The sequence below is a fragment of the Triturus cristatus genome, chromosome 6 (genome assembly GCF_964204655.1).
Source record: "Triturus cristatus chromosome 6, aTriCri1.1, whole genome shotgun sequence".
Lineage (NCBI taxonomy): Eukaryota > Metazoa > Chordata > Amphibia > Caudata > Salamandridae > Triturus > Triturus cristatus.
This window is the reverse complement of record NC_140589.1, coordinates 1486433236-1486459854: the sequence shown is the minus strand read 5'-3', so window position 1 is coordinate 1486459854 and position 26619 is coordinate 1486433236. Positions and strand designations below refer to the sequence as shown.

Here is a 26619-nt window from a genome sequence, read left to right as displayed (position 1 = left end):
CTTCTACACCACAATCGCTTAAGCTACTCGTCAAGCCTAAGACTTTCCCGGGCTGCGCGGGCTCACAGCCTGATCTCACAATCACTCAACACTCACTCCAACTCCGCAAGACATCACACAACAAATCAACACCTCAATCTACAAACATCTCACCCTATTCATACTCACTCCTCCACGGACTGCTGCTTTCCGCTGCACTGCTACTCTCCATCAATTTCCATCAGCCACTGCCGTCCGCTGCTTTGCCATCCGATGTGTCACCATCACTTGACTTCTATGGGCCTCTGGAATCTCTTATCCTGATCTAGATCTCCCCTCACTATCAGAGATAACCATCCTACTCTGCTACCAACTGTTGGGGCCGGATTCTTGCCTACCTGGTTATCTCCAAGAATCCTCTCAGGTCGCCAGGATCTTTTTATCTGCTAAATAGTGTAGAGGGTAGGAAATACAATTACCAGAACATAATCACCAACGTTAGATTTCATTGGGAAAGGACCACTGACTCCGAATCTAAAATGTATAAGATGTTATTACAACCAAAAATAGCTGAACATACAGACACCTCAATACAAGGTGTAGAAGATAAATGGGCAAGTCTACGGAGGATTCTCATCCGACTCAAGACAAAAAGAATCACTGATTCAAAAATCATCAAGAAAGCAATGGTTAAGCCAATATCCAAATTAGGAATCATTAGTCTAGAAAGGAAAGAAAAATGTTAGTCTATCCCTACTCTATCTCTAAGGTGACATCCCTACTTAACAATTCCCTTCCCAGTCAAGGGAAATAAAGATGTCAGAAGTGAAGACTTCCTAAGAAGTATATTCACTCAGTCAGAGCTCGTTTTAAGATGCTCTTTCTAGCTTCCCGTCTAAACCTCAATTGCTCAAACCACGGGGCACTGTCCCTAATACAAATCCCAAAAATGTAGAACACGCCTTCGGCACACCTCTTCAGCCAGGTCTTCTTCTAGTACTTTTCCTACAACTTTGTCTGGCGTCCAACGACAGTTAGCTTGACCTTGGGTCCCAGGCACCTTCTCCGCTGAAAGTATCATCCTCACATTCCAATGTACTCCCCTTTTGTCTTCCCGCAGCATCCTAACCCCTAAAACAAAGACCTAGTCTCACTAACGAGCTGAATGTCCTTGCACCTGAAACAGAAACATGGGAACGAAAAACATTTCCCGTCTCCAAGATTTGACATCTCCCTGCAACCCAAAGCCTTTACCAAGGGAAATCCTTTTCGACCTACAACGTTTAGCTAACATAAGAAAATGAACAGGCCTTTCTCTTCATCCGTATATGCAATCAGGCCTTTACACTGTTAAACACACTGCTAAATCACACTCTAAGCATTAGTTCATTATTCGCATATAAGTAAATAAGCAACCTACATATGTAATTTTAACATGACACGTATAACCTAATACATTGCATTGCACGAAAACTAATCATTATGCATTTACTAAATACATTCTCGATAGCTTGCAACGTTACTCTTCACAAAAGCATTATTACATTTCTAATCACCTCTATATTAAACGATTACAGCAATACATTTCTATGGCACTTCTTAACATACATCGAATAATATCCGGGTGCTGACTAACGGTGAATATGATGCACCCCTACAAATTTCAGTATCGAATGACGCTCTATCAACATCATATCTTTATAATAGGCAACAAGGTGCACCACACGTCACCGTAGCGGATGCTACCGACCAGGGATAGGGGGGTGGGAGGAGGGGAAACAAGGGGGAGGGAATCATGTGACCAAAAAAAGCATTATGCTGACAGCTTTATTTTAAGCATGGAAACAAATGAGCAGCAGTAAGCCTCTCTGTAATGGGACATCACTAACCTCTTTTGTCATTTATATCTGGCTGGGAGAAGGTATCAAAAGGGATGGGACTCCAAATATTCTTCTACACCATCACCCCCATTTCTAGTAATTGCCCTATGGATACTTTTACACTTCAGTAAGGCCTGCCCGACCAGAATAGTATGTTTGGCAATCATGTATTTGGTTGCCTTTTTTAAAACAGTAAGAGAATTTAACTACAATGCTTAAATATGTCTCCTGTTTAAATAAGTCGAGACATATTTAAACATTGCCAATTTAATGGAATAATTGTGAAAAATTCCGAAAGGGGCCCGATTAATTTTAATTTTTCACTTGGGGGGTGCGGCATTAAAAGGTTTGAGGACCACTGCCTCCCCCTGTGACGTGGGTAGCCCAGCCCTGCCCACCTGGCTTCAGCTGCCAGCTGAATACAAAAAACAAATATATATATTTTTTTTTTGTATTCAGCTTGCAGCTGAAGCAGTGGGGCGACACTCCTCCGCCTTAGCAGAGGAGCCGCCACTGAGTAATAAAGAAATTAGAGACAGGTTTTTTTATACAGGGATAGCATAATCCCATGTATTATGTATGAAGTACCCCCTGCAGTACCTTATAAGGATATTGCAAGTCACAGAGGAGTTCCATGACCATATAGAGGAATGAGTTCCTTTATAAAGTTATCCAAATTCAAGGTGACTTACAGTTTCCTTATAATGTATGGCAGAGGGTACTTTATCCTTTTTTTTCCCAAACATATTTTTATTGGCATTTATAAAGTATGTAAAGAAGCAAATAGGTTATCAGCAATGCACGTGTCATATTTCAAAGTAATACATATGCAAAAAGTATCAGGATGTGTCTCTTAGGCGTGGCATACATCCGTAAATTCACAAGCTTATATTATAATATGTATACAATATCTGGTGTCCCCAACGTAGTAAAAGAATAATTTATGTCATTGCAACATGGTAGTATGTCCTCATGAAGTATGTTGTTTTCAGAATAATCAACCCAGTTTGGAGAGGGGTAGTGGAAAATGCAGCCTGTTTGATATTAAGCAAAAACTACTAACGTGTGCAGGAGTGGACAACTCTGCATATCAGAATTATGGTCTGAAAGGGTCCGTTCATGGGAAAGGAGGGATGCCTGGGAAGGATCTAGCAGCCTCCCATCTGGTCTACAAACCGTGCATCGTGCTCCCACATCATGACAGTGTACACTGGTAGGGTATGGTGGACACAATTGATAAGTGAAAAGCGCCCTTAATCTCCCACTTCCATCCCGGATTTGTGGCATTCAATGTCTGTGTTTTCCCCATACCCTGACGTCCTCACAGAGGAAGGTGTATGCACCAGGGATTCACTCCAGTCCAGACCTATTTCCATCCCCACTCTCTTTTACACTAGTGTGTGTTTGAGTCAGGAGTTCCCATGCGTTCCAAACCTCTTTCCATTGCTCTGCTATGGGATGACGTCTCAACCTTTTGACTCCTCCCTAAGAAGGATTCTGCCCTCTGTCCCAGCCCAGTAAGTTATATGCTATTTCCATATCCCTATCACAGGCCCACCTGTGGATTTCCAGGTCATGGCTATCCATCTTTTAGCTAGGGCCAGGGCGAGATTGATACATTTATTACCCACTTTCCTTTTGGGTGGCCTGGGTAAAAGTCCCAAAAGGCATATTTAAATTTTGGGATCAAATGTGCACCCAGCTGATGTCTGTAACATTGTCAACACATCATCCCAGAAAGGGCGTAACACGTCGCAGGCCCAGGTCTTAAGTATAAAGTCTGCGTCGTTGTGATAGCACCTTGGTCACCTGTGCGCTTCACTCCATAGGCGACCTGGAGGCTATGGCGGGTCATGTAGGTCATGTGTATGTGGTTGAATTGTATATACTTCAACCTCGTGTTTTTAAGGAGATGCAAGAATTTTGTCCCATTCCAGGTTGGTGAGGTCTCGGTCCAAGTTCATCTCCCATCGCCTTTGCAGTGTTAGTAATGGTGTAAGAGACATTTCAATCAGTGAAGCATAAAGCCATTTCACCTGATGCCTAGCAGCACCTAGCGTAAGTAAAGTACTGTATGTGTCTCATATTCTTCTCAACTCCTACACCACAGTGCCCCAAATGTACAGACCAACGCCTCGTATCTTAAAAATTGTCCAGGGGGGAGACCGTGGCCTTCAACCAGGTCATTAAATGGGGTTAAGGTTTTCTCCTGGTAACAGTACCTAACTGTCTCCAGTCCCATCTCCGTCCATGCAATTATTTGTTCAAATGTAAATATTGACCGTTTGTCGCCATGAGGTAATCCAACAAGGGGCAGGACCGGTGTGTACCTGGGGGTCCCCATTATTATGATCGAACATCGTTTACAATACTGGGGAGCCGTGGTTTGCAGCACTGACTGATAAGGGACCACCATCGTTGAATCATGCATCTTAGCCAGTAGTAAGTGGGGATGGGTTCTAGGCTCCGTCATATACGTCCCCTCGGGTTCACTCACTCCAGCCACTGTGCTTACCATTGCATCCGTGAGGCCAGATAGTAGAACTCAAAGTTCGGTACCCCCAGGCCTTCCTCTGCCATGGGGCGATGTACCGTCGCCAAAGAGACCGTCCACCGACCGTCTCCCCAGATAGGGTCTTGCAAAAGGGAGTATGACTGTCTAAACCATCCCAGTGACACTAAGATCAGGAGATTGATAAAAACGTATAGCAAGCGCGGTAGCATAACCATTTTCTCCAGTGAGACTTGGGCCATAATCGGTAGCCGCAAAGAAGACCAGAAAGGAACACAGGGCCGAAGGGCTCTATTCAAGTTACCTTTTTTAAATCATCCAAAGAGTGAAAGATGTGGATGCCCAGGTACTTGAAGGTGGAGGGAGCCCAGTTAAGATCTGTGGGCAGGTCCTGGGGTCAGGGCAAGCCTCTAGCCACAGGGAATAAATAGATTTTGTTTTTGTTAACCCATAAACCTGACAGGAGCTCAAATCATCCCAGGTGGTCCATCACAGTGTCAGATCCTACCACGGCGTCCTCCAAATAGATCAGAACGTCGTCCGTGTATAGGGAGATTATATTATTACGGCCGTCTATCATCAGACCCATCCCCTCACCTCGCTGTCGAAACAGTGCTGCCATCGGCTTGATCGCCAAGGCAAATAAAAGCGGCAACAGAGGGCAGCTCTGGAGGGTGCTGCGGGAAATCATATATTGTGTGGATACAGTTTTGCCCGTCCTGACCTGTGCTGTGGGGCCTTTGTATAGTACCCTCACCCATTTCACCCAACCGTCTCCAAGGCCCATTCGTCTCAGTGTCTCAAATAAATAATCCCAGCATAGTGTGTTGAAAGCCTTTTCCAGGTCGATCGACAGGAGGGCGGTCCGTGGTAGGGATCGTGCCTCAGAATGGTATAACACAGAATACAGTCTTCATAAATTAAAGGAAGTATTTTGAGACGGGATGAACCTATTCTGGTCGGTGTGTATTAGGGTAGGCATATAGGGAAGCAGGGGAGTTGATGATTGTGGGTGTTTTTTTCATAGTTTGAGTTGTTTCATTTGCAGAGGTGGACATGGTTCCTCCATCTCACCCCTCCCTGCTCCCAGATGGAGGAACCATGTCCACCCCTGCAAATGAAACAACTCAAACTGTGAAACACCCACAGTCATCAACTCCCCAATCCCAGAGAAGTCTAGCAACTGTTGATAAACCATCAGTCTCGGTAGAGGACCCTGGTCAAATAAAGGAGTGGTCCTTCTAGGGGGGAAGGCCAAGATCTAGTGGAGCAGTCTCCCGCTCGGCCCACACTGACCCGGGTTTCATTATGGGCCAGCCAAACCACATACAGTTCCATTCCTAGTGGCACAGTCCGCCCCAGGGGGACAGATTAATCATCAAATTATATCATCTGCTGTCCTTGGAGTAACAATCGGTAATGGAACGCTATCTGGGTGGGATGTGTCAGAGTCTGATACCCTGGTCCCTCAGCCCGAGTTGGAGCTAGCCTCCGAGGTAAAGTACCTATCCCTCACAATCTCAGCCACTGCCTTGAGAGTAGCAGCTCTTTCCTCTCAGTCTGGGATGGGCTTGGTTTTTTCGGTGGGCCCTGTTTGGACTTCTTCCTGGGTCGTTTCCTGGGTCCTGAAGCTCGGAGCCCTGTAGCGGAGCCAATCTTTTGGGGGCGGACCTTCAGATTTATAAGCCTCAATCCATTCCCATGCTAGCTTGGGATCGTCACAGAAATGTGTTTTACCCTCTAATACAATGTGAAGTTGGGCAGGGAACATTAAGGAGTACTTCAACCCCTCTAACCTTAGGGTCGTCTTGACTTCAAAAAAGGAAGCTCATCTCTGTTGGACTTCGAGTGTGTAGTCTGGGAATAGTAAGACCTTGCTGTTATCTACTATAAATGGGCCATCGGTCCTTGCTTTTTGTAACAAAACATCTCTGTCCCTGGAGTGTAGGAGCTTGGCCACAACCAGGTGTGGAGGGCGCCCCGGTGCTGGAGGGGGTGAGCCCTCTCAAGGGTATAGAACGTCGACAGGCCTTGCGGCGCAACCACTGTGCTGAGCCAAGGTTCCAGAAATGCGATCATGTCTTTACCCTCTACTCTCTCAGGTAGACCCACCACTTTGACGTTGTTCCCTCGATTACGCCCTTCTGCGTCCCCAGTCGTATGTTCCAGTGTGCGGACCCTATCAGTAAGCTCCACAACCTGGGGAGACAATGTTTGTTGTACAGGGTGGAGGTCTGCGATCGAGGAGTCTGCCATCTTCACCCGCTCTGCTAGCTTATGGTGTTCAGCTCAGAGGAGCTCCAGTCCATCTGACACAGTGCTAATATCTTGGTGCAGAGTAGCTTCAGTGTTGGCGATAGCTTCCAAGATTTTAGTTAATTGTTGCTGCACTGGGTCCGTCGGGGCTGATATTCCTGCTTTCGCTTGTTTGTGTTCTGGGTGGGTGATCCTCCTAGTCTGGCAGTGCTCCCATCAGTTTTGCTCTGGCCTTACCCATCTCAGCCTACCAAAGGAGTCTAGTATTGTCAACCTAGAGTGTGTCCTCAGTCTTCCGCTCTCCTAAATGTTGCTACATCTGGGAGAAGGCTCCCCAAGCTCAGGGTCAGGGACCTGCAAGCTTTGCCTATGTCAGCTTGGTGTTTCAAGGCTGCGAGCCCTCAGTAGGACGGGGTCCGAACTGCTCTTAGTAATCACTAACTGTGTATGCCCTGGGCCACCATTTCCGGCCTGTCCCGGCAAGTATAAGGGACAGGGGAGTAGGGCATGAATTGATGTTGTGGACCGGTCCTCTGAAGGCTGTATGAGGCCTCCGTCCAATCAAGTGCAGTTAAAGTATTCCTCTGGTCAGCATAGCTTCAAGGCAGGATGGAGTGGATTCATCTACAATGGAGGAAGGGAGGGGGGGACCCCAGACGGCACCTCCGGCAGCTGGGTCCCCACCAGGCCAAGGAGTAGGCTCTCACTGGAATGTGTCTCCTATATAATGAGGGGGCAGTAGTATATCTCCTTTGCCACATGTGTTGACACGGGCCCAGGTGGGCTGTATCTCTTCTGTCCTTTGGCAGGCTCCACTAGGGCCCACCGCCCAGCTTCGAACTCAGGGCAGGTTTTCGAGGTGGGGGGAGGGATCGCAGCAGGGGGTGAGGAAAGGCCGTTTACACCGGGCCCTGCGTCTTTCACCGGGCCTCGAACCAGGCCCGAGTGTCCGCCACGTTGTGGGCTTACTCTCCCCCGCCACTCAGGCTGCAACGTATCTCCGCTCTTCACCTGGCCATGTGCTGCTTCACAATTCTTCCTCCCAGCGACAGGTTTTAATGCAGGGATTTCAGGATCATATTTATTATATCCATTATTAAATGGCCGAGTGGCAAAGCAAATGTGGGCAAGATAAGTAGGAAACTAAGACCTGTACAGTAGAACATAAAAGCAACATCAGAACGAGCAATCACAAAGCTCCACTGACAACACATTGAATTAAAATGCAACACAACAACAATCAGTTACGAATCCAGTTGTTGGAAGTGATAAAGAGATTGGATAAAGGAGAGGGTTTCTTGGGAGATATCTGTCCCAGAGAGAAATCTTTTAGATGTTGAAATGGAATACCTTGCGAACACAGGGCTTGAGTGATAAAGTAAAATTAAATGTTTTTGTAACATCACAGAACAGTATGAAATTACACTACATTGGCGACTGAAACAAAATGATGAAGCCCTAAATATCAAAGACGACAGAGGGTTAGTGTAGCTAAATACATATTATGGACTCTGTATTTGATTGAGGGTGACCAAGAAGCACATCATTAATAACAACTTTAACAGAGAATTTGGGATGTTATATTTGACTAAGAACCAATGTAGTCAGTCTCATACACAGAAAAAACCGTTACACATCATTGAAATGAAATAGTCATCCATTTAAGGGATCAGCATTGTGAGATAGTGTTTAGTTTACGTCATTCACTGTAGATCATGATGCAATATTTCAGCAGATTCAGGTACCATAGAAATTAGAGCACACTGTCAAGGCGGACTATTTACATTAAGTGATAGCCTTTAGTGTTAATCAGCAGTAATTTCAAGTAGGCATGGATTTTGCCTACACAGCGTAGTCCGAGGCAGATGGTATATTTTATGTTGGCCGGGATTTGTAAATATATAGGAGAATTAACAGGTCTTCCTTTTAGACGATATGACATGCGGCGTAGAACCGGCTGGACATAAAAGAATTAACATTTGATAGAGCAAGCTTGCTCCACGGAAAAGGGAAGAATGAGCCGGCATCTGGAAACCTGTAAGAAGATTATTCTCGCTGATAACAAGACATAAAAGCTGTTTGCATCCAGGGCCATCGTAAGAAGCTTGCAAAGTCTCATTTAATAGATCAGCTGAAACAGCAATTGAAAGGCGAACAAGCCGACCCCGCATTAGAATCGGCTCTAATCACAACATGCAGTAACCGCTAGTAGGTGGCCGACTCCTCCTTTAACGACAGAGGACGGTGATTTATTTGGAGAGCTATTGGAAGCAGCGGCCTCACTTCTATGTAAAGTATCTATTTAACAGCCTTAGAAATACAAGTAACCAGGCGGTGCACTTACGCCGTTCAAGTTGTCAACTCCGAGCAGTGATACAAAGACTGTAAGAAATAATAATAATAAAATAATAATGTTCTGCTTGTATTAGAACAAACAGTGACAAGGAAAAGGGATCGAGATTAAAACGAACACTTTGAAAGAAGAAGAACATAACTTAAGAAAAAAAACAACACAATCAACTGATGTCAGTCACGAGCGACCTTTAGAAATACTACGTACTGATCAACAAAAAGCAGAAATCAAATGTGGTACCAGTGCTAGAGAATTCTAGTTTAATTAGAAGGAATTCAATTTGGGATGATGTATTTTTAATAAACAATTGAATGTGTGTGATCTCTCTGGTTTTGTTTTCTGTATACAATCTATATGCTCCCGAAGAAGCACCAGGCACCATATGCATAGTTTTTGTATCCAGTAATGAAAATTATATCTATTAAAACCAGTTTGTTGAATTGATTTTGATTCACTATAAATGAAGAAAAATGTGAATACATAGAGAGTAACTGTTATTGATCAAATCAGCAATAAGGCAACTATGTAGATGGATTGAGAAGTAACATTTTGGCCTGCAGACGCAGAGTGCTTGGTAGAATCTGGAGAAATTTCCCGATTGATTAAATGTATGGTAAGGGTGTCAAGTATGAGGACATCAGCTAGAGCATTGAATAATGGTAATAAAACGTCAGCTGTAAGCAAAGAAGGGCTTCTACCTATTGGAGTCACTAGGCTGGGTCCATATGCTACAGAACAACCTCTACATGCTTGTTACCCTCAGCTGCTAGCCAGCCACATTCTAGGAAAACATGGCTTGAAGGCACTATGAGAAAAGTTGTTCAGTTGCTTTTTTATTACTGTACTGGACGTGTTCTGGCGTGTGCCACCTATTTTAGGCGGCTATACATACCCTGGCCTGCTGCAGTATGCTTTTCTCTCGGTCTAACTTTGCCACTGGATTCAAGCTAGCCTGGCTGATGAGAGGTGTTACCCCGAAACCGGTCCCAGGATGCTTATTTCCGGTCCAAGGAAGACCTGACTTGAAAGTTCGGGATGGACTGTTCCCATGAGGAACATGGTCAAGACTGATTTGCATATGGCTGGGTCTGAACTAGGATGGCGAAGTGAGCTAAAGAACAATGATGGATTCAACCCAGATCTGTGACTGGAAGTGAGTGTCTGAAAAGTTTCAGCGCTCCGTCCATCATCTCTTTGTGTTCGCTTTGTTTGCCCTAAGTTGGCAGGGTATGCCCAGACGTGGGTCCCTGAAGCCAACCCCCTTCAAGGTACCGCAGAAGGGGATTTGGCTTCAGCCCCTCTGAACGTTTGTACGGCCTCCCTATGAGAGGACCTCTCAGTCTGGTGAAGGAGGGATGGGGGCAAGCTCCCAGAAAGACCCCCCAGGTATTAGACTGCTACATGCTGGCACCCCGCATCCAGATGAAGTGCTTATGGAAGAAAGCTTAAGAGAATCTAGAAACCAGCCAGGAGGTCATGAAACAGTGGAATGCTGACAGAAGGTTGTGGTACTGATTCAGGCATTGAATGGGTGATACCAGTACCTATTTTCTAATGGGAATCATTTCAAAGGCCTGCCAGATTTGGTGTAGGACAATGGATATGATTGATTAATGGGATGCACACATGGCCAACGATATATCGAAACTGTAGTTATTCTCTTATGGAACAAGAAAATCAATGCTGAATAGGATATATAAGCCCTGTTAAAGTTAAAAATTGTTGAACGAAACGTGTTGGCTAGATGTTTTGCTTGCTGTTAAGGTAGAATTTTTTCTACAAACAGACTTCAAGATTTGTCGTCTTTTTTTGGGCAGAGGGATATTCCATTCCATTTTGTTTTGAACTTTACTCTGTTCTGCAGTAATAGTATTTAACGGCTGATATTGGAGGTGAAGTGCACCAAGGCATAATTACTTGGAACTGTGTTTTAGGTGCGATTGAAAGGTCCAGCGTTCTTGTGTGAATTCCTTTACATGAAACAGTGGTATGATCAGAAGTCCACCCTGGTCAAGTTTTAACCTGGCCAAAAGTGTGGGCGATGGAGCCTGGGAGCCCAGCGCCCTACAAGAAGAATGGTCTGGGAGGAAAGAATGAGATCGCCACAAACCCCACTTTGAGAGGTCCAAGGTAACCAAGCTCCTGGTCACAGATGATGGAGTGGAGGGGAGAGTGAACCTCTCCTTACTGCCAAGGAGCAGGATGGATCAGTGGAGGGTGTCAGCCTCTCTCCTACACTGACCCTAGAACAACAACGATATTGTCACTAGTTGTTAGGGCAATATGCCTCTTTCTTGTCCATTTCCCCAGGACTCACTACATGGTGCACCCATGTTATTGATAATGGAAACGTTATGACTTTAGAGTAATATTTAAAGGTTGTCAAACAAGGTGAGAGACAGCATTAAAGAGGAAGTCTATTAAATGCTGGAGGTAAGGGTTATTGAGCCCTTAAACAGTCCTTGGTCCAGCCCAGTAGTATTGGTCGACAAGGCAACTCCTCCAGGTGCCATCCCAGAGCTTAGGTTCTGTGTGGATTACCGGGGGCTCAAAGTGGTCCCCAAGACTGACGCACACCCATCCCCAGAGCTTATAAGCTCACAGATCCGGTGGGAGCTGCCAAGTTCCTCAGTATCGTTGATTTAACATAGGGCTACTTTCAAGTTGCCTTGACTGAGGAGCCAAAGAGAGGTCTGTGTTCTCTACCGCAGAAGGGCAATTCCAATTCCAATTCCGGGTAATGCCCTTTGGATTGCAGAACACCCCTGCCACCTTCCTGAAGTTGGTCGACCAGGTCCTGGCTAGGTTGGAGAACTTCAGTGCTGCCTACCTAGACAACTTTGCAGTCTTCAGTTGTAGCTGAGAGGACCACCTATGCCATCTATGCCGTCTCAGGGAAGTGCTTCGGACTCTGCAGAGGTGAGTGCTAGATTGGGTTAGTGTTCAGTGGTCTACTTGGCTCACCAAGTGGAAGAAGGCAAGGTGCAGACCCTCCAGGCTAAAATCCAAACCATCCTGGCTTGGGAACCCCCCTCCCCAAAGACCAGACGGAGGTGAGAGCCATCTTAGGCCTCACTGGTTATTACAGTTAATTCATCAAGGGGTAAAGCACCATTGTTGCACCATTGACAGAGCTATCTTCAAAGAAACAGCCCTGACAGGTGGTTTGGCTGAGGCATGCCAGAGCCCTTTTAATACCCTGAAGGAGACCATCTCTACAGCACCTGTGCTCAAGTCCCCTGACTTTTCCCAAAAATTGATTGTACTGACAGACGCCTCAGAGCATGGCATAGGGGCCGTGCACAGCTGAAAGAAGAGGACATGGATCAACCTGTAGCATTCATGAGTAGGAGGTTACTTCCCCGGGAACAAAGGTGGAGTGCGATAAAGAGGGAACCCTTTGCAGTGGTCTGGGCACAAAAGAAGCTGAGTTGTCTGTGCCGTAAGTGACGTCTGCATCTCCTATATAGGTGCAACCTCGGCACACTGGCATCAGTTCTTTTCTTTCTGTGCCAGTTAGCGCTGATCCAGAAAAAGAGCTATCCCTCTTTGACAACATTTTATTGATGTTTTGTCAAATTCTTTTTTGAGGGATTGTTCCTCCTAGTGTGTATGATCTCTTCGAGGAAGACGGGGTTTAAACCATGTGGTGCCTGTCATCGTGCCATATCGGTAAAGGATCGACATCTAGTGTGTCTGTGGTGTCTCGAGCGCAAGCAATTCCTGAAGCTGCGTGAGTCCAGGCAGGTGGCACCACGTCGCGTATCTCCTCAGAGGGAGGATTGTTAAACCACTCCAGGAGCCCCAAATCGTCTTCCTCCCACTCCAGGTCTTCAGGAAACTCAGTAAAGAAGCACAAGAAGTCAGGAAACTCGGGGAAAACGCATAAGAAGCACAAGAAGTCACTCCTCGTCCGTCAGCTAACTCGATGAAGAAGCATCGACGTTTGAGGCACAGTCTCTCATAATTGCTGCCAGAGCTGACTTCGAGCCTCCCACCTTTTCTGGGAGCTGGAGTGACACCCGCTCAGATAAAATAATTTTACAAGGCCATGCGCCGCGTATTTGAGCGGACAACCCTGCGCTGATGGTTCCGGCCTCAGCTCCGACAGCCCCCGTGGATCTGATACTGAATCCGGACTGGTGCCGGTTGTGCCACAGCGACCTCTCCCAATGCCAATGCTCCCAATGCCGTCGGCGGAGGCCTCATTTGAAACCATGAATCCGACACGGAGCCGGAACATCATCGTTCAATGCCAATTTCGATGCCAACAGGTCCCATTGGTCCTAGGTTGGTGCTTGAGCCCTATTCTGAGGGCTAGGCTTTGGGAGGAATGTGAGGGGTCACAGGACCCTTTAGAATACCAGTTAGAAGGTCAAGAGATGGACTGCTGTGAGGAACTCGGGGATGCCAGTGATCTGGACACATCCCCAGATACTGGTATGCTTAAGACCCCTACCGTGGCTACAGAGGCATACTTTGTGAAATATCCACAAATGTTTGTGAGTCACAGACATTCATGGCATTCCCACCCTGAAATGCCCAGCCCCCAAGCACACATGTAGAGCTCTATACCTGTGGCAGTTACAGCTCACCTAGTGTAATCCTTGAAAAGATAGCTGTTTCTCAACACTTAGCAGCATTCTTTGCATCTCTTAGTGCATTCATCTTCACTAGATTTCTTTATGGTGCTTTGTTTTTAAGGGCCTTTGGTGTATTTCACCAACCACCATGTACATTGATAAACATTTACATTTATTTTGTAATCTAAATGGACTTTTTCTCAACTATTTCTCACCAACAAGTATCTTTTACTCCTCCATTCTTGATATTGCTAGCTTCTGTAGTAGTCTATAGGTCAAATTACAGGGGGTATATTCTAATTATTGTAGTCTTTGTGCTATCTGGAATAAAATACGAATCTGTTAATTAGGACTACTCCTGTTGTTCCTACAACCTTTTACGAGCTTATTTGTTTGGTACAGCTCAAAATCTTTTTGTTAGTGGCGCATACCAAAAGCATTCTTTTAGATGTATGATTTTTTTTCTGCAAAATAGATGTAAATGTAAATTTTCTAGATGGAAAACTGATTTTGTGGTGATAAATTGTTATGTTACCGTATCATGCCAGTCTTGTTCTGATTGAGAATATAGGTTTTTTAGTGATATCATTCTCTAAGTTTCATTTGGAAAATGAATTCCTGAAATTTGTATTACTTTTATTATCTCTGTTTTGTAAAATGGTCAGTGTTGGCATCACTACATTTTGAATCTGTATTCGATTCCTAAGTATAGAATATACTACTTTTAAGGTCTCGCCGATCACCTGTTTTAGTTGTCTGTTGTTGACAGATGTAATTTGTACAATGCCTATGCTTCCTTGTCAAACTCACGTGCTTGCTCTTTATTCCATACTCTTGTTATGCATGTTCCTCTGGAGCATAACTTCTTTATAATTCCTTTTGATTGAATGACTTGTTTCCTTCCACCACTTCCACTGAGGAAACTACTTTTTTCTTTTGCTTTCAGCACTCCATGATAGCGCATGCGTTTTCTTGCTTTCTCCCCTGTGTAATGTCTTACACTTCACATTTCCACCCTGTGCTCCTTGTTTTGCTTCTCCCTACATTTCCCCCAAGCTCTTTCATTGCTCTCTGACTGGCTCTACTCTTATATCATACCCTGACCCCCAGCTTTTCAGTTGCACCACTGCCCCTTCCCATCCCTATTCTTTTATTTTAATTATTTTTCTTTTTTAAGAAGGCCGGTACCTCCATGATACAAAAGTCTTGGATCTATTACAGTAGCATTTCTCTAGCTACTTCTTTCACTAAAGGTGCTTTTGCTCTCATTTAATGTTTTTTCGAATTTACAATTCTACGATGTGTGTCGAGCATCTTGGAAAGGTATGTTAAATAAAAAAAACAGCCATTACCTCATGACTTATGGCATGCATGCATTTTTTAATTTTTTAAAACAGACTTTTATTGAGTTGCAAAACATAATACAGTCAATCTCCTTACCTGTTACCCAGCCCTCCAGCCAAGTCAGTGCGTAGGGTAGTAACCAGTCCACCAAACTAACCACAACGGTACAACAGTCACCCCATCAGCATCCGTGCTGTGAGGTAGCCCAGCCACAGGATTAATCCACTACCAGTGTGTGACGTAACCAATATGCCCCCCGCCCCTGCCCCCATCAACCCCCCAACATATCCCCCCACCCTAACCACCCACCCAAGCATGTCGCCAGTAGCTACCATAACTACGTGTACAGCAAAGCCTCTCGTGCCACTTGTCGGATCCACCCCCCACATACTACAGCAGACATTGCCTCAAGAGCATAAGAGGAAGCCCGTCACAGGGCTCTCACGGGACCGGAGTCCCATCACCCTCCACTGGATCCACCCCATCCTCCACAGCCGAGTGCTTGAACAGTTCCAGGAGTGCCATCCATGCCCGGGCCAGGTCTTGCGACTTCTCATTTCCACTGCATCTAGCTAGATACAATCTATAATTCCCCTCACTTCCCGCCCATTTCTCCATTTCCCTATGCCATCGCAAGAAATTAGGCCCCTGCCTCGCCTTCCAATGGGAAGTAATCTCCCACTTGGCCAGGACCAGCCCCAGGTCAATAAACCTACTGGTGACCTTAGTCTTTGCAGTGTGCGGAAACCAATGCAGCAAACAGACCCCCGGGCCCACCTCCAAATCCCTCTCTGTCACAGTCAGGAGTACAGTCGCCACTTCCTGCCAAAATTCTGCCACCTGCGGACAGACCCAGAACATGTGAAGAAAAGTCGCCCCAACATGACCACATCGGGGGCAGGCATCCGGCCCCTCAAAGTACTCGGCTATTTTGCTAGGCGTAAGGTATGCCCTATGAAAAACATAAAACTGAATGAGCTGGAAACGTGCATTTCATGAACACTTCCAAGGGCGCTCCATGATTTCTTCCCAGTGCCTGTCCGCAATGGGCGCCCCCAGATCCACCTCCCACTTGAGGCGCAGCGCAGCCAGCGGTTGACGCATATCTCCAGTAATCCGCCGGTAGAGACAAGTCACCACCTTAAAAGTTCCCGCCGCCATCACTACATACTGACAGGCAAGAGAGGTGCCTGGTTCCACTAGCCCCCTCCGCCAGTGCTTCCTGATAGCCGCAGTCAGGGCTGCATGCAAGAGGAAGTCCCCCCGCGGCAGATCATGCCGCTCCCTAAAGTCGTCAAATGGGAGCAGATTACCATCCTCATAGAGGTCACCCAGCGTCATAACTCCTGCCTCCTCCCAGGCCAGCAACCGGCTCCAGTCCCCCCCATGGGGTAACGCCTCACACATTCGTAAAGGGATCTCGGGCACGTAGGGAATTACAACACGCGCCCTCCTAGCCAAGCGCGCTCAACACTGCCGCACCGTCCTCAAGTCCGAGGGCAGCGAAGCATCTCTCACCGGAACTCGGAGTAGTACACAAGATAATTGGTGGCAGCTCGGATCCGACCCCCTGTGTTCCTCTGGGCGCCTGATGTGCCCCGCCACCCACTTTGTAAACCACTGAAGCTGCGCAGTGTGGTAATATGACTCCAGGTCCGGCAACGCAAGGCCTCCCTCTCCCCTGGGTCTCTGCAGAGTAAGTAGCGCTACCCTCCGCCTCCCTGTACCCCAGATGAACCCTGTAATCAAAGTGTTCAGCTGTGCGAAGAGCTTTCCCAGGATCCAAACTGGGAGAGTCCCAAAGTAATAAAGAAGTCTGGGCAAAATGACCATTTTCACCAAGGCGACCCTGCCGGCCACCGACAGTGGGAGAGTCCCCCAGAACTCAAAACAGGTTTTTGCCCCTCGTACTGCTCGCCCCACGTTGCCCTCCAGCAAATCAGCGGGAGCGTGATAAATCCGGGTCCCCAAGTAGGGCAAGCATCGGGATTCCCACGGGACATCCCCCTGGCGGACCATCCCGACCGGCCCGGTAGGAAACAGACACGACTAGGCCCGCCACCCTCCCCAAGGTCTCCAGCAAGGCCCGTGCGCCCTGCAGGGCCTCCCCAGCGTCTGGCAAGAAAATAAGTAGATCGTCCGCATACAATGCGATGTGTTGCACTCGCCCCTCGACTAACAACCCTGGGAAATACCGACCTGACCTGGCGTGAGCGGCTATGGGCGACTTATGACATGCATGCATGGAGACACAGGTGCACCTACGTCATTACCATGGGACCAAGAGGCAAAATGGCCTCCACAGCATGACATTAATTCAAGCTTGCATAATCACACTGCAGCTAGATTTTAGCTTTATGTAGCCCAGGCTGCTGCTCATCATCAGCAACAAGCATTGGCAAAAGGCCGGCTAACATCTCCTAAAAATTGATTGCCTTTGACAGTACATGTTTGGGATTTTCTCGTTGTTTGCAATATCTAGTTTAAGGTACATTTAAGGTAAATTGTGCCCTGGAATAATTTTCTGCAGGCTAAAACATTGTTCAGCATTTTCAACATGTTTTATGAGTGAACATTGTATAACTGTTCATGTTTCCTGAGAAATAAATCCATTATATCCACACGCTTCAATGGTGCACATGATACAATTGTTTGTCAAGCTTTGTATAAGAGGTGTATTTACACAGTGGCTTTAATAAGTGGCTTTATTTGTTAAATACGTCTTCATAATTGGATTCTTCAAATTCCATTATTTAGTGATCATGCATATAGTGCAGGTTTTAAAGAACACAAATAAGGGTAAGCACGTGCTGTGCAACAGATTTTTTTTGTAAGGAACTAAGATAGATCTACTATAGATCCACATTTTTTGTATCTTACAGTAGTTGTTTCCAGTTTCTTTACACTGGAAAAGGCACTTGCAAATGGGCCACCTCATTGATTTGTGAATGAATAAAACCATTTTGGTTTAAATGGAAATTAAACGTTTCTGCACAAACAGATAATATATATTCACGTTTTCTTTTTTTTTCTAATCTCCTCTCTTCTAGAGGTCTCTTCATATCTTAGAAATGAAACAGACCTTATTACACACTACCTCTAAATAATTTGTAGTGAGATTGCTCATGCCGGGTTTCACAACATACTGTGACCGGGTCATCTCTTCCCTTCCACACAGGCCAAAATGTGCGTTCAGTCATAGGACGAATAGCTACTGTCTCTCCTTTCTGGAAGTTTCTTATTAGTGACATTTGCAGCGCAGACACAGCAGATCGGTCCATTCCTATTAAACCTGTTAAATTGACATTATATTAGGGTCAACTCCACAAGGTGCACATACGTTTCCTTTGTGTTTCGTACAAGAATTCCAGTTTTGGAAATCTACAAATGCTATCTGACCTTCTGTACCTGGATTCAGCAGTCATTACTGCATAACGTTCTGCTTCCAAGATTGGTGCCAGGATTAGACTGGAAGTGATCTAGAAACCATTTTGTTAAATCCACAGTGACTCCGATCATCTTAGTCAGTATGCTTATCTTTTAGAGTATATTCAAAAGAGTTGAAAAGTTAATATATTGAAGTGAAGGGGCAACGGATGCAACCACTGACAACTGTACAGCCTCTTACTTGGTGTTACCACTGTACTGTCTCCTTCTCCTTGTAGCATAGTTTTTAACAAACAATAAATGAATTGGAAAAATGAATTTTAATGGCCTTTTGTTATTGCTGGTTAGGTTCAGCCATATCACCAAGTGGGTGGTGAAAATGGACTGGGAATATGGTCTCGACCTCTAACAGTGGAAATGTGGGCAAGGTTTAAGTCCCAGAGGAGACAGTGGGCAATGCTAAATAGTGGTAACTAGAGAAGGCTACAAACGTTGTATGCCTATAATCTCAAAGCCACTGAACTAGTGTTTGGCAGATTAGTATCTGTTTTTACGTAATTATGGATCAAGAGTGAAGATAATTCATAGTGAAACTTTATTTAAACTGTATAAATGGCTAAGTTGATGTGTGCATAAACAAATCTAAAACTCCTCCTCTCGCCCCCATCCCGTTCTTTGCATTCAAGCAAACCAGTGTCACACGTAATCACCCAGTTACGGGGCAAGAAATAAATGACTTGTCATTCTTGAATAATTTTTTCTTACTCTTCCCCTTTTGCATGGCAACCCTTACCATCAACTGGATCCCTTCCTCCTCATCTCCCCATACCATACTTCCTCTGTCCTCCATTGTCTGATGTTAATATTTCCCTCATCGAAGTACAAGCTAGAGCTCTCCCGGTCCCCCTCAATCTGATGTAGATTCTTTCCCCTTCTCCTTACTACCCTACTCGTTTCAGTCTTCATTGAAGTGTCCATTCCTTGTACAGCACTTCACAGCATTATAGCAAGGTTCAGTCTACATAATTCATACAAACATACACATTCATACATGCTTAACAATAACAAAAAGCCAGTGTGTCTTTTTAATGTCTTTTTAATGTCCTGGCTGCACAAAATGTTAAATAAAGCCATAATTAAACGAATAACTCTGTGTTCTCTGTAATTTGTTTTCTAGAACAAGGAACTGAAGAAGTACAAAAGCTACTCTTACTTTTACTGGGCTGTGCAGTTCAAGTGAGTATTAGAGTACTTACAGATGTGTAGTGTTAAGTTCAGTCACCAATGTTTATTTCATTTATCGTGTTAATAGCAAACCACTCCTCATTGGTCTCAACTGAATCGTAGTTAGGTAACTAATGAACACAACATTGAAACCTTGAGTTGCCTACTGTATTGATGCTATTTTTCACCTATTTCAGAGTTAAACCAAAGACGTTTGTAAGAGTGCTGTGATATGTGGTAATATTTATGTCTTATTTATTTATTTATTAAAACATATGGCAAGACTGTAATTTTAAACATTTCCACTAAGCCTTCAGGGTCTTAGCCTAAGTTACTAAGCATCTTCTAATAATACAAAAATAATTAAAGCTATTCCAAGAGTTGCATGTGTTTTCAGTACCTTCTTAAGATTATTGTGCTTTCTTTGTAAGTTGTAGATGGTTAAACTAGCTCTACATTACATTTCCTCATCTTCTGACGCAAACTGTTGGTTTCCCTGATTTGTGGCAGATGGGGCTTGTTTCTGTGCATTTCTGGGTGTTTAGTTCTGCAGTGGAGGCATCCACCTCATTTGAAATAACCTGAACCAATGAGGTGGAATTGCTTGTTCATCTACTCTCCCTAGAGGCCGCATAGCTCAGATTTCTACAATCCACTATGTGTGAGGGAGTCTCCAAGGAGAGCTCTGCTCTAGCCCCTCAGTGACCTTATCCTGTTACGTACTCTGATCTATCTTTAGACTGAACCAACCCTACCTTCAGCTTTCATAGTACTGTAAGTCGTTTTTAAGGTAAACTCTCTTCCTGGGCCAGAAAGTCCATTCCTCTGTCATCATGATTGACAGTGATAAAAAATATGTGTTTTCAAATGTTGTCCTACCTATGGACAGAAAAAGGTCTATTCTGACGATCCACATGAATAATGAATTTATTGCCTTATCCGACTAACAGAGCTTCATGCTGTGACGTTTGTAAGGCTTTCCTATCTAAAACTGGAGGAGAGTGAGAGGAGGTGGGCACTTTATATCTTTGGGAGGTCCCCTCCTTTGGGGATGATTCTGTGAAAGTGTTCTACCAAATACTGTCACAAAGGCTGTGTATGAAAGAACACATATAGAGTTTCTAGAGCAGGTCTCATTGTTTAAAGATTCTGCAGCCTCCTCCTTGTAGGAAAAAAACAGAGGTTTCCGCTGTAAAACCCTCCTGAAAGGAAGATTATAAACCCTGGTCAAAAAGTTGTGTGGAAATCTAATTCCTATGATATCCTGTCTGGATCTTCACCATTGGCTCTTAACTATCCTCATTAGTGATGAATAAAAGACCTCCATAATCAATGGAATTACTAGTGTCTCAAACCTTGACGACGGCAGTGAGGAGATCATCATCAAAAACAACTGGGCCATTGATAGTGATGCAGTTAACAAGGATGACATTGTTGACAACAGCTCCAAAGATAGATGTCCCTCTTCCATTGATGGTGAAATCGTTGACATCAACACTTTTGCTGTCAAAAACCATCAATGACAACACCCTCAAAGATGGACTTTGTTATATCTACCTTTCCACCTTCCAAAGTGACTGCTAGTTTGCCTCCAGATTCTGGATTCGGAAGATGCTTTAGTGACTGCCTACAGACCTACCTAATGGGATGTATGTTACATCCCTGATTTTGAGGAGCCCCTAGAGGAAGAGGACATTAAACAGAAGTATGGGTATCAGCCACAGACCTACATGACCTGACAATCCTTTCTCTTATGGTCCTGCTTGCTCCAGGGGAGAGTTGGAGATCAAATAGGTACCTGTTGGTTTTTTTAACAACTTTGCGGCAGATGATGAACTTTGCAGCAGAAGATTACTTCTTCAGCACCCTGTGAAACATTCTCCCACTGCATCACCTGCCATGCCTACGATACATACACCTCCGCCTTTACCATCTATGCCTCTCCAAAACCTCCACTACCAAAAGATGCACCTCCTAGAATTGTCAACCAGCCGCTTGTTCTGTCATCGGTTAGGGGCATGGGTTAGAAAGACGTATATGACTGTGTATTCGGATTTGGAGGAAGAGAGAGGTTAACATGCTTAGGGAGATGACAGAGATAATGAGCAATGGTATGTATACAATATACCCAAGGACGGAAATAACTCACGCCCGTAGATAACATAGTCGGGATTCATACCAAGAAATAAAATTTACCAATGGATTCAGAGGAGCAGCAATGCTTCCTTTAAGACTTAAAAGAACAATCACGCAGGACCATCCGATCTATACAGTACTGGACTTCATCTGGTCTGAAGGCCTAAAATTGATGACAGTGCTGTATTGATGAAAGTGCTGTCTACAGTTCCAGCAGTGGTGCCACAATTGGAGAAAAAGTACAGGGCCCCGGAATTTGCCCTTACCTGCCTTGCCGGATTTCCAAAACCAGATGTTAGGAGGTAGAGATGTCTGAGGTCTGCAGCTTTCAGTCCAGAGGTCCAAGCAAAGATCCTCTATGTGCTATTTGATGGGCTAACTCTGGAAAATATTTGGATGATGTCCTACAAAATATCATTTTTTTATTTTTTTTACATTTCAGCAAGTTTTATCACACATTAAAAAAAAAAAAGAAACAGGAGCACATTAGTAGATCTCTAACAGGGTTTGCAACGCCACATCAAATTACTATTGCCATACTGTTCTGTGCATACCCTATTTGTGTTAATATTCCAGAGAGAAAGGAAAATAGAAAGGAGCAAGAAAGCTAAGGGGTGAAAGAAGAGATAGAAGACAGGCACGCGAGAGTTACAGCGCATAAACATTTTGTCTGACAATGGATCTAACCATTAGAGCCCCGGTACATTCTTGTTGGGGTGGTACTTCACTTGGGGTGCCAGGATGTGTCACCCCCGGCCCACCGCGTTTTCATGGGGGCTCAAAAGAGTCTAGAAACGTGTCCAGGGACCCCCACATCCTTCTTGAGGCCGGTTTCCAGGGTGGACTCTGTAGGGATATATTGTCTGCTCCTCTAAGATGCGTGATCCAATTGAACCATCCTTTGTACGATGTCTTGGAAGTGTCTTTCCAGTTTGTGAGGACCATTTTCACTGCTGCTGTCAGCAATAAGTCCAGAAGGTCCCTGTCCTCTGCTGACTTCAGGTCAGTGCACAAAAATCCCGTGGTGATTGTGGCAAATTCTTTTGTTAGAGTGCAGTCAAACATTTTATTTAAAAGCTTAAAGATTTCACCCCGAATGTTTTAAGAGCTGGGCAGTGCAGGATAAGGTGTGCAAGATCCCCTTTTTCTCTGTTACAGTTCCAGCATACATCCTCCTCCCTGAGTCTACAAAATATCATGACAGACACAGATACAGCAAAATTCCTAGGAGTACTACAACATTGATGTCCAGGGTCAGCCAATTTTCATGGTTCACGCGGATCCCAAGCCTCTAGGGGAGCTTTCAATCAATATGGAGGCCAAGACTGACCATATTAGCCCTAGGAAAAAATTGATATGACCAAGGATATACATCCAATCACAACTGAAGTCAAGGGTATGGCAGATCGGCCAGATGAAAGAAGAGCACATCCCAGTAGTGCTCCAACAACAATGAGAAGAGAGCTTGACTCGCTGCAGCTGCCTCTCCCCTTCCATCCCAATCTTCACAGATGTGGGGGGGGATTTCCCTTTCTGCCCTTGCATTGGAGTTCACAACATCAGACCTATGTGTGAGGCAGATTATACCTAGAGGACATATGCTTGAATTCGGGAAAAGACCACCTATCCACCCACCAAAGAAGAACATCATCACCACTTGAGGAAGCTACAACAGGAAATTCTTCTCTTCCTATAGCTATAGAGATGGTCTCCAGATCCCAGAGAAACCAGGGATTTTATTCTAGGTTCTTACTGATAAAGAAGAAATTGGGCCATTGTAGACCAATTCTGGACCTCAGAGAACTGAAGAAGTTCGTGAAAAAAATGTATTTTCTTATGGTTACACTCAAAGAAGTCTTCCTGATGATCCAGGGAGCAAAATACATAACCGCCTGGGACCTTTAAGATGTATATTTTCACATCCCTATCTGCTGAGCAGTTCTACCAATTCAAGGTACTCACATTCGGCCTCAGATTAGCACCTCAAATATTTACCAAGAGCCTAGCGCCAGTTGCTGCCCTTCCTTAAATGGGGCGAACAAAGCGATACCAAAGGGGATGATGGACAGAGCGTATGAGCAAATCAAACACTCACCCCCAGTCTTTAGCTCACTCCACCACCCCAGTTCAGACATGGCCATATGCAAATCAGTCTGACCCTGTGCCTCATGGGAGCAGTCCAGCCCGAACTGCCAAGCCATGTCTTCCCTGGACCGGAAACAAGCATCCTGGGACCGGTTTCGTGTTCATAATGCTTGTTTCTGGTCCAGGAAGGACCTGGCTTGGCAGTTCAGGCTTGACTGTTCCCATGAGGCACAGGGTCAAGACTGATTTGCATATAGCCACGTCTAAACTGGGGTGGCATGGTGAGCAAAAGAATGATGGATTTAACCCAGATCTCTTGACTGGGGGTGAATGATTTGATTTGTTCTGCATTCCGTCCATCAATTGTGTGTCTTTTGCTTTCTCGCCCTAAGTGCGCCAGGTATGCTCAGACGTGAGTCCTGGGCTCACTGTGCCACTGGAATCAAGCTATCCTGGCTGAAGAGGGGTGAAACCCCGAAACCGGTCCTAGGATGCTTGTTTCCGGTCCAGGGAGGACTTGGCTTGGCAGTTCGGGCTGGACTGTTCCCATGAGGCACAGGTTCAAGACCGATTTGCATATAGCCAGGTCTAAACTGGGGTGGCATGGTGAACAAAAGAATGATGGATTTAACCCAGATCTCTTGACTGGGGGTGAATGTTTTGATTTGTTCTGCATTCCGTCCATCAATTGTGTGTCTTTTGCTTTCTCGCCCTAAGTGCGCCAGGTATGCTCAGTCGTGAGTCCTGGGCTCACTGTGCCACTGTAATCAAGCTATCCTGGCTGAAGAGGGGGGAAACCCAAAAACTGGTCCTAGGATGCTTGTTTCCGGTCCAGGGAGGACCTTGCTTGGAAGTTCGGGCTGGATGGTTCCCATGAGGCACAGGGTCAAGACTGATTTGCATATAGCCAGGTCTAAACTGGGGTGGTATGGTGAACAAAAGAATGATGGATTTAACCCAGGTCTCTTGAGTGGGGGTGAATGTTTTGATTTGTTCTGCATTCCGCCCATCAATTGTGTGTCTTTTGCTTTCTCGCCCTAAGTGCGCCAGGTATGCTCAGACGTGAGTCCTGGGCTCACTGTGCCACTGGAATCAAGCTATCCTGGCTTAAGTGGGGTGAAACCCCGGAACCGGTCCTAGGATGCTTGTTTCCGGGTCCAGGGAGGACCTGGCTTGGCAGTTCAGGCTGGACTGTTCCCATGAGGCACAGGGTTAAGACTGATTTGCATATAGCCAGGTCTAAACTGGGGTGGCATGGTGAGCAAAAGAATGATGGATTTAACCCAGATCTCTTGAGTGGGGTGAATGTTTTGATTTGTTCTGCATTCCGTCCATCAATTGTGTGTCTTTTGCTTTCTCGCCCTAAGTGCGCCAGGTATGCTCAGACGTGAGTCCTGGGCTCACTGTGCCACTGGAATCAAGCTATCCTGGCTGAAGAGGGGTGAAACCCCGAAACCGGTCCTAGGATGCTTGTTTCCGGTCCAGGGAGGACTTGGCTTTGCAGTTCGGGCTGGACTGTTCCCATGAGGCACAGGGTCAAGACCGATTTGCATGTAGCCAGGTCTAAACTGGGGTGGCATGGTGAACAAAAGAATGATGGATTTAACCCAGATCTCTTGACTGGGGGTGAATGTTTTGATTTGTTCTGCATTCCGTCCATCAATTGTGTGTCTTTTGCTTTCTCACCCTAAGTGCGCCAGGTATGCTCAGTCGTGAGTCCTGGGCTCACTGTGCCACTGGAATCAAGCTATCCTGGCTGAAGAGGGGTGAAACCCCGAAACCGGTCCTAGGATGCTTGTTTCCGGTCCAGGGAGGACTTGGCTTGGCAGTTCGGGCTGGACTGTTCCCATGAGGCACAGGTTCAAGACCGATTTGCATATAGCCAGGTCTAAACTGGGGTGGCATGGTGAACAAAAGAATGATGGATTTAACCCAGATCTCTTGACTGGGGGTGAATGTTTTGATTTGTTCTGCATTCCGTCCATCAATTGTGTGTCTTTTGCTTTCTCGCCCTAAGTGCGCCAGGTATGCTCAGTCGTGAGTCCTGGGCTCACTGTGCCACTGTAATCAAGCTATCCTGGCTGAAGAGGGGGGAAACCCAAAAACTGGTCCTAGGATGCTTGTTTCCGGTCCAGGGAGGACCTTGCTTGGAAGTTCGGGCTGGATGGTTCCCATGAGGCACAGGGTCAAGACTGATTTGCATATAGCCAGGTCTAAACTGGGGTGGTATGGTGAACAAAAGAATGATGGATTTAACCCAGGTCTCTTGAGTGGGGGTCAATGTTTTGATTTGTTCTGCATTCCGCCCATCAATTGTGTGTCTTTTGCTTTCTCGCCCTAAGTGCGCCAGGTATGCTCAGACGTGAGTCCTGGGCTCACTGTGCCACTGGAATCAAGCTATCCTGGCTTAAGTGGGGTGAAACCCCGAAACCGGTCCTAGGATGCTTGTTTCCGGGTCCAGGGAGGACCTGGCTTGGCAGTTCAGGCTGGACTGTTCCCATGAGGCACAGGGTTAAGACTGATTTGCATATAGCCAGGTCTAAACTGGGGTGGCATGGTGAGCAAAAGAATGATGGATTTAACCCAGATCTCTTGAGTGGGGTGAATGTTTTGATTTGTTCTGCATTCCGTCCATCAATTGTGTGTCTTTTGCTTTCTCGCCCTAAGTGCGCCAGGTATGCTCAGACGTGAGTCCTGGGCTCACTGTGCCACTGGAATCAAGCTATCCTGGCTGAAGAGGGGTGAAACCCCGAAACCGGTCCTAGGATGCTTGTTTCCGGTCCAGGGAGGACTTGGCTTTGCAGTTCGGGCTGGACTGTTCCCATGAGGCACAGGGTCAAGACCGATTTGCATATAGCCAGGTCTAAACTGGGGTGGCAT

At 45.7% G+C, this 26619-nt stretch overlaps 1 protein-coding gene across 1 annotated transcript in view; it reads left to right on the top strand.

The window, feature by feature from the left end:
* CCDC88A (coiled-coil and HOOK domain protein 88A) overlaps positions 1 to 26619 on the top strand; it is an 888939-nt gene that overhangs the window by 206683 nt on the left and 655637 nt on the right. Inside the window, exon 5 of the mRNA XM_085612608.1 lies at positions 19472 to 19530. Within this exon, the coding sequence (XP_085468734.1) occupies positions 19472 to 19530 (59 nt within the window). The remainder of the gene's footprint in view (positions 1 to 19471; positions 19531 to 26619) is intronic.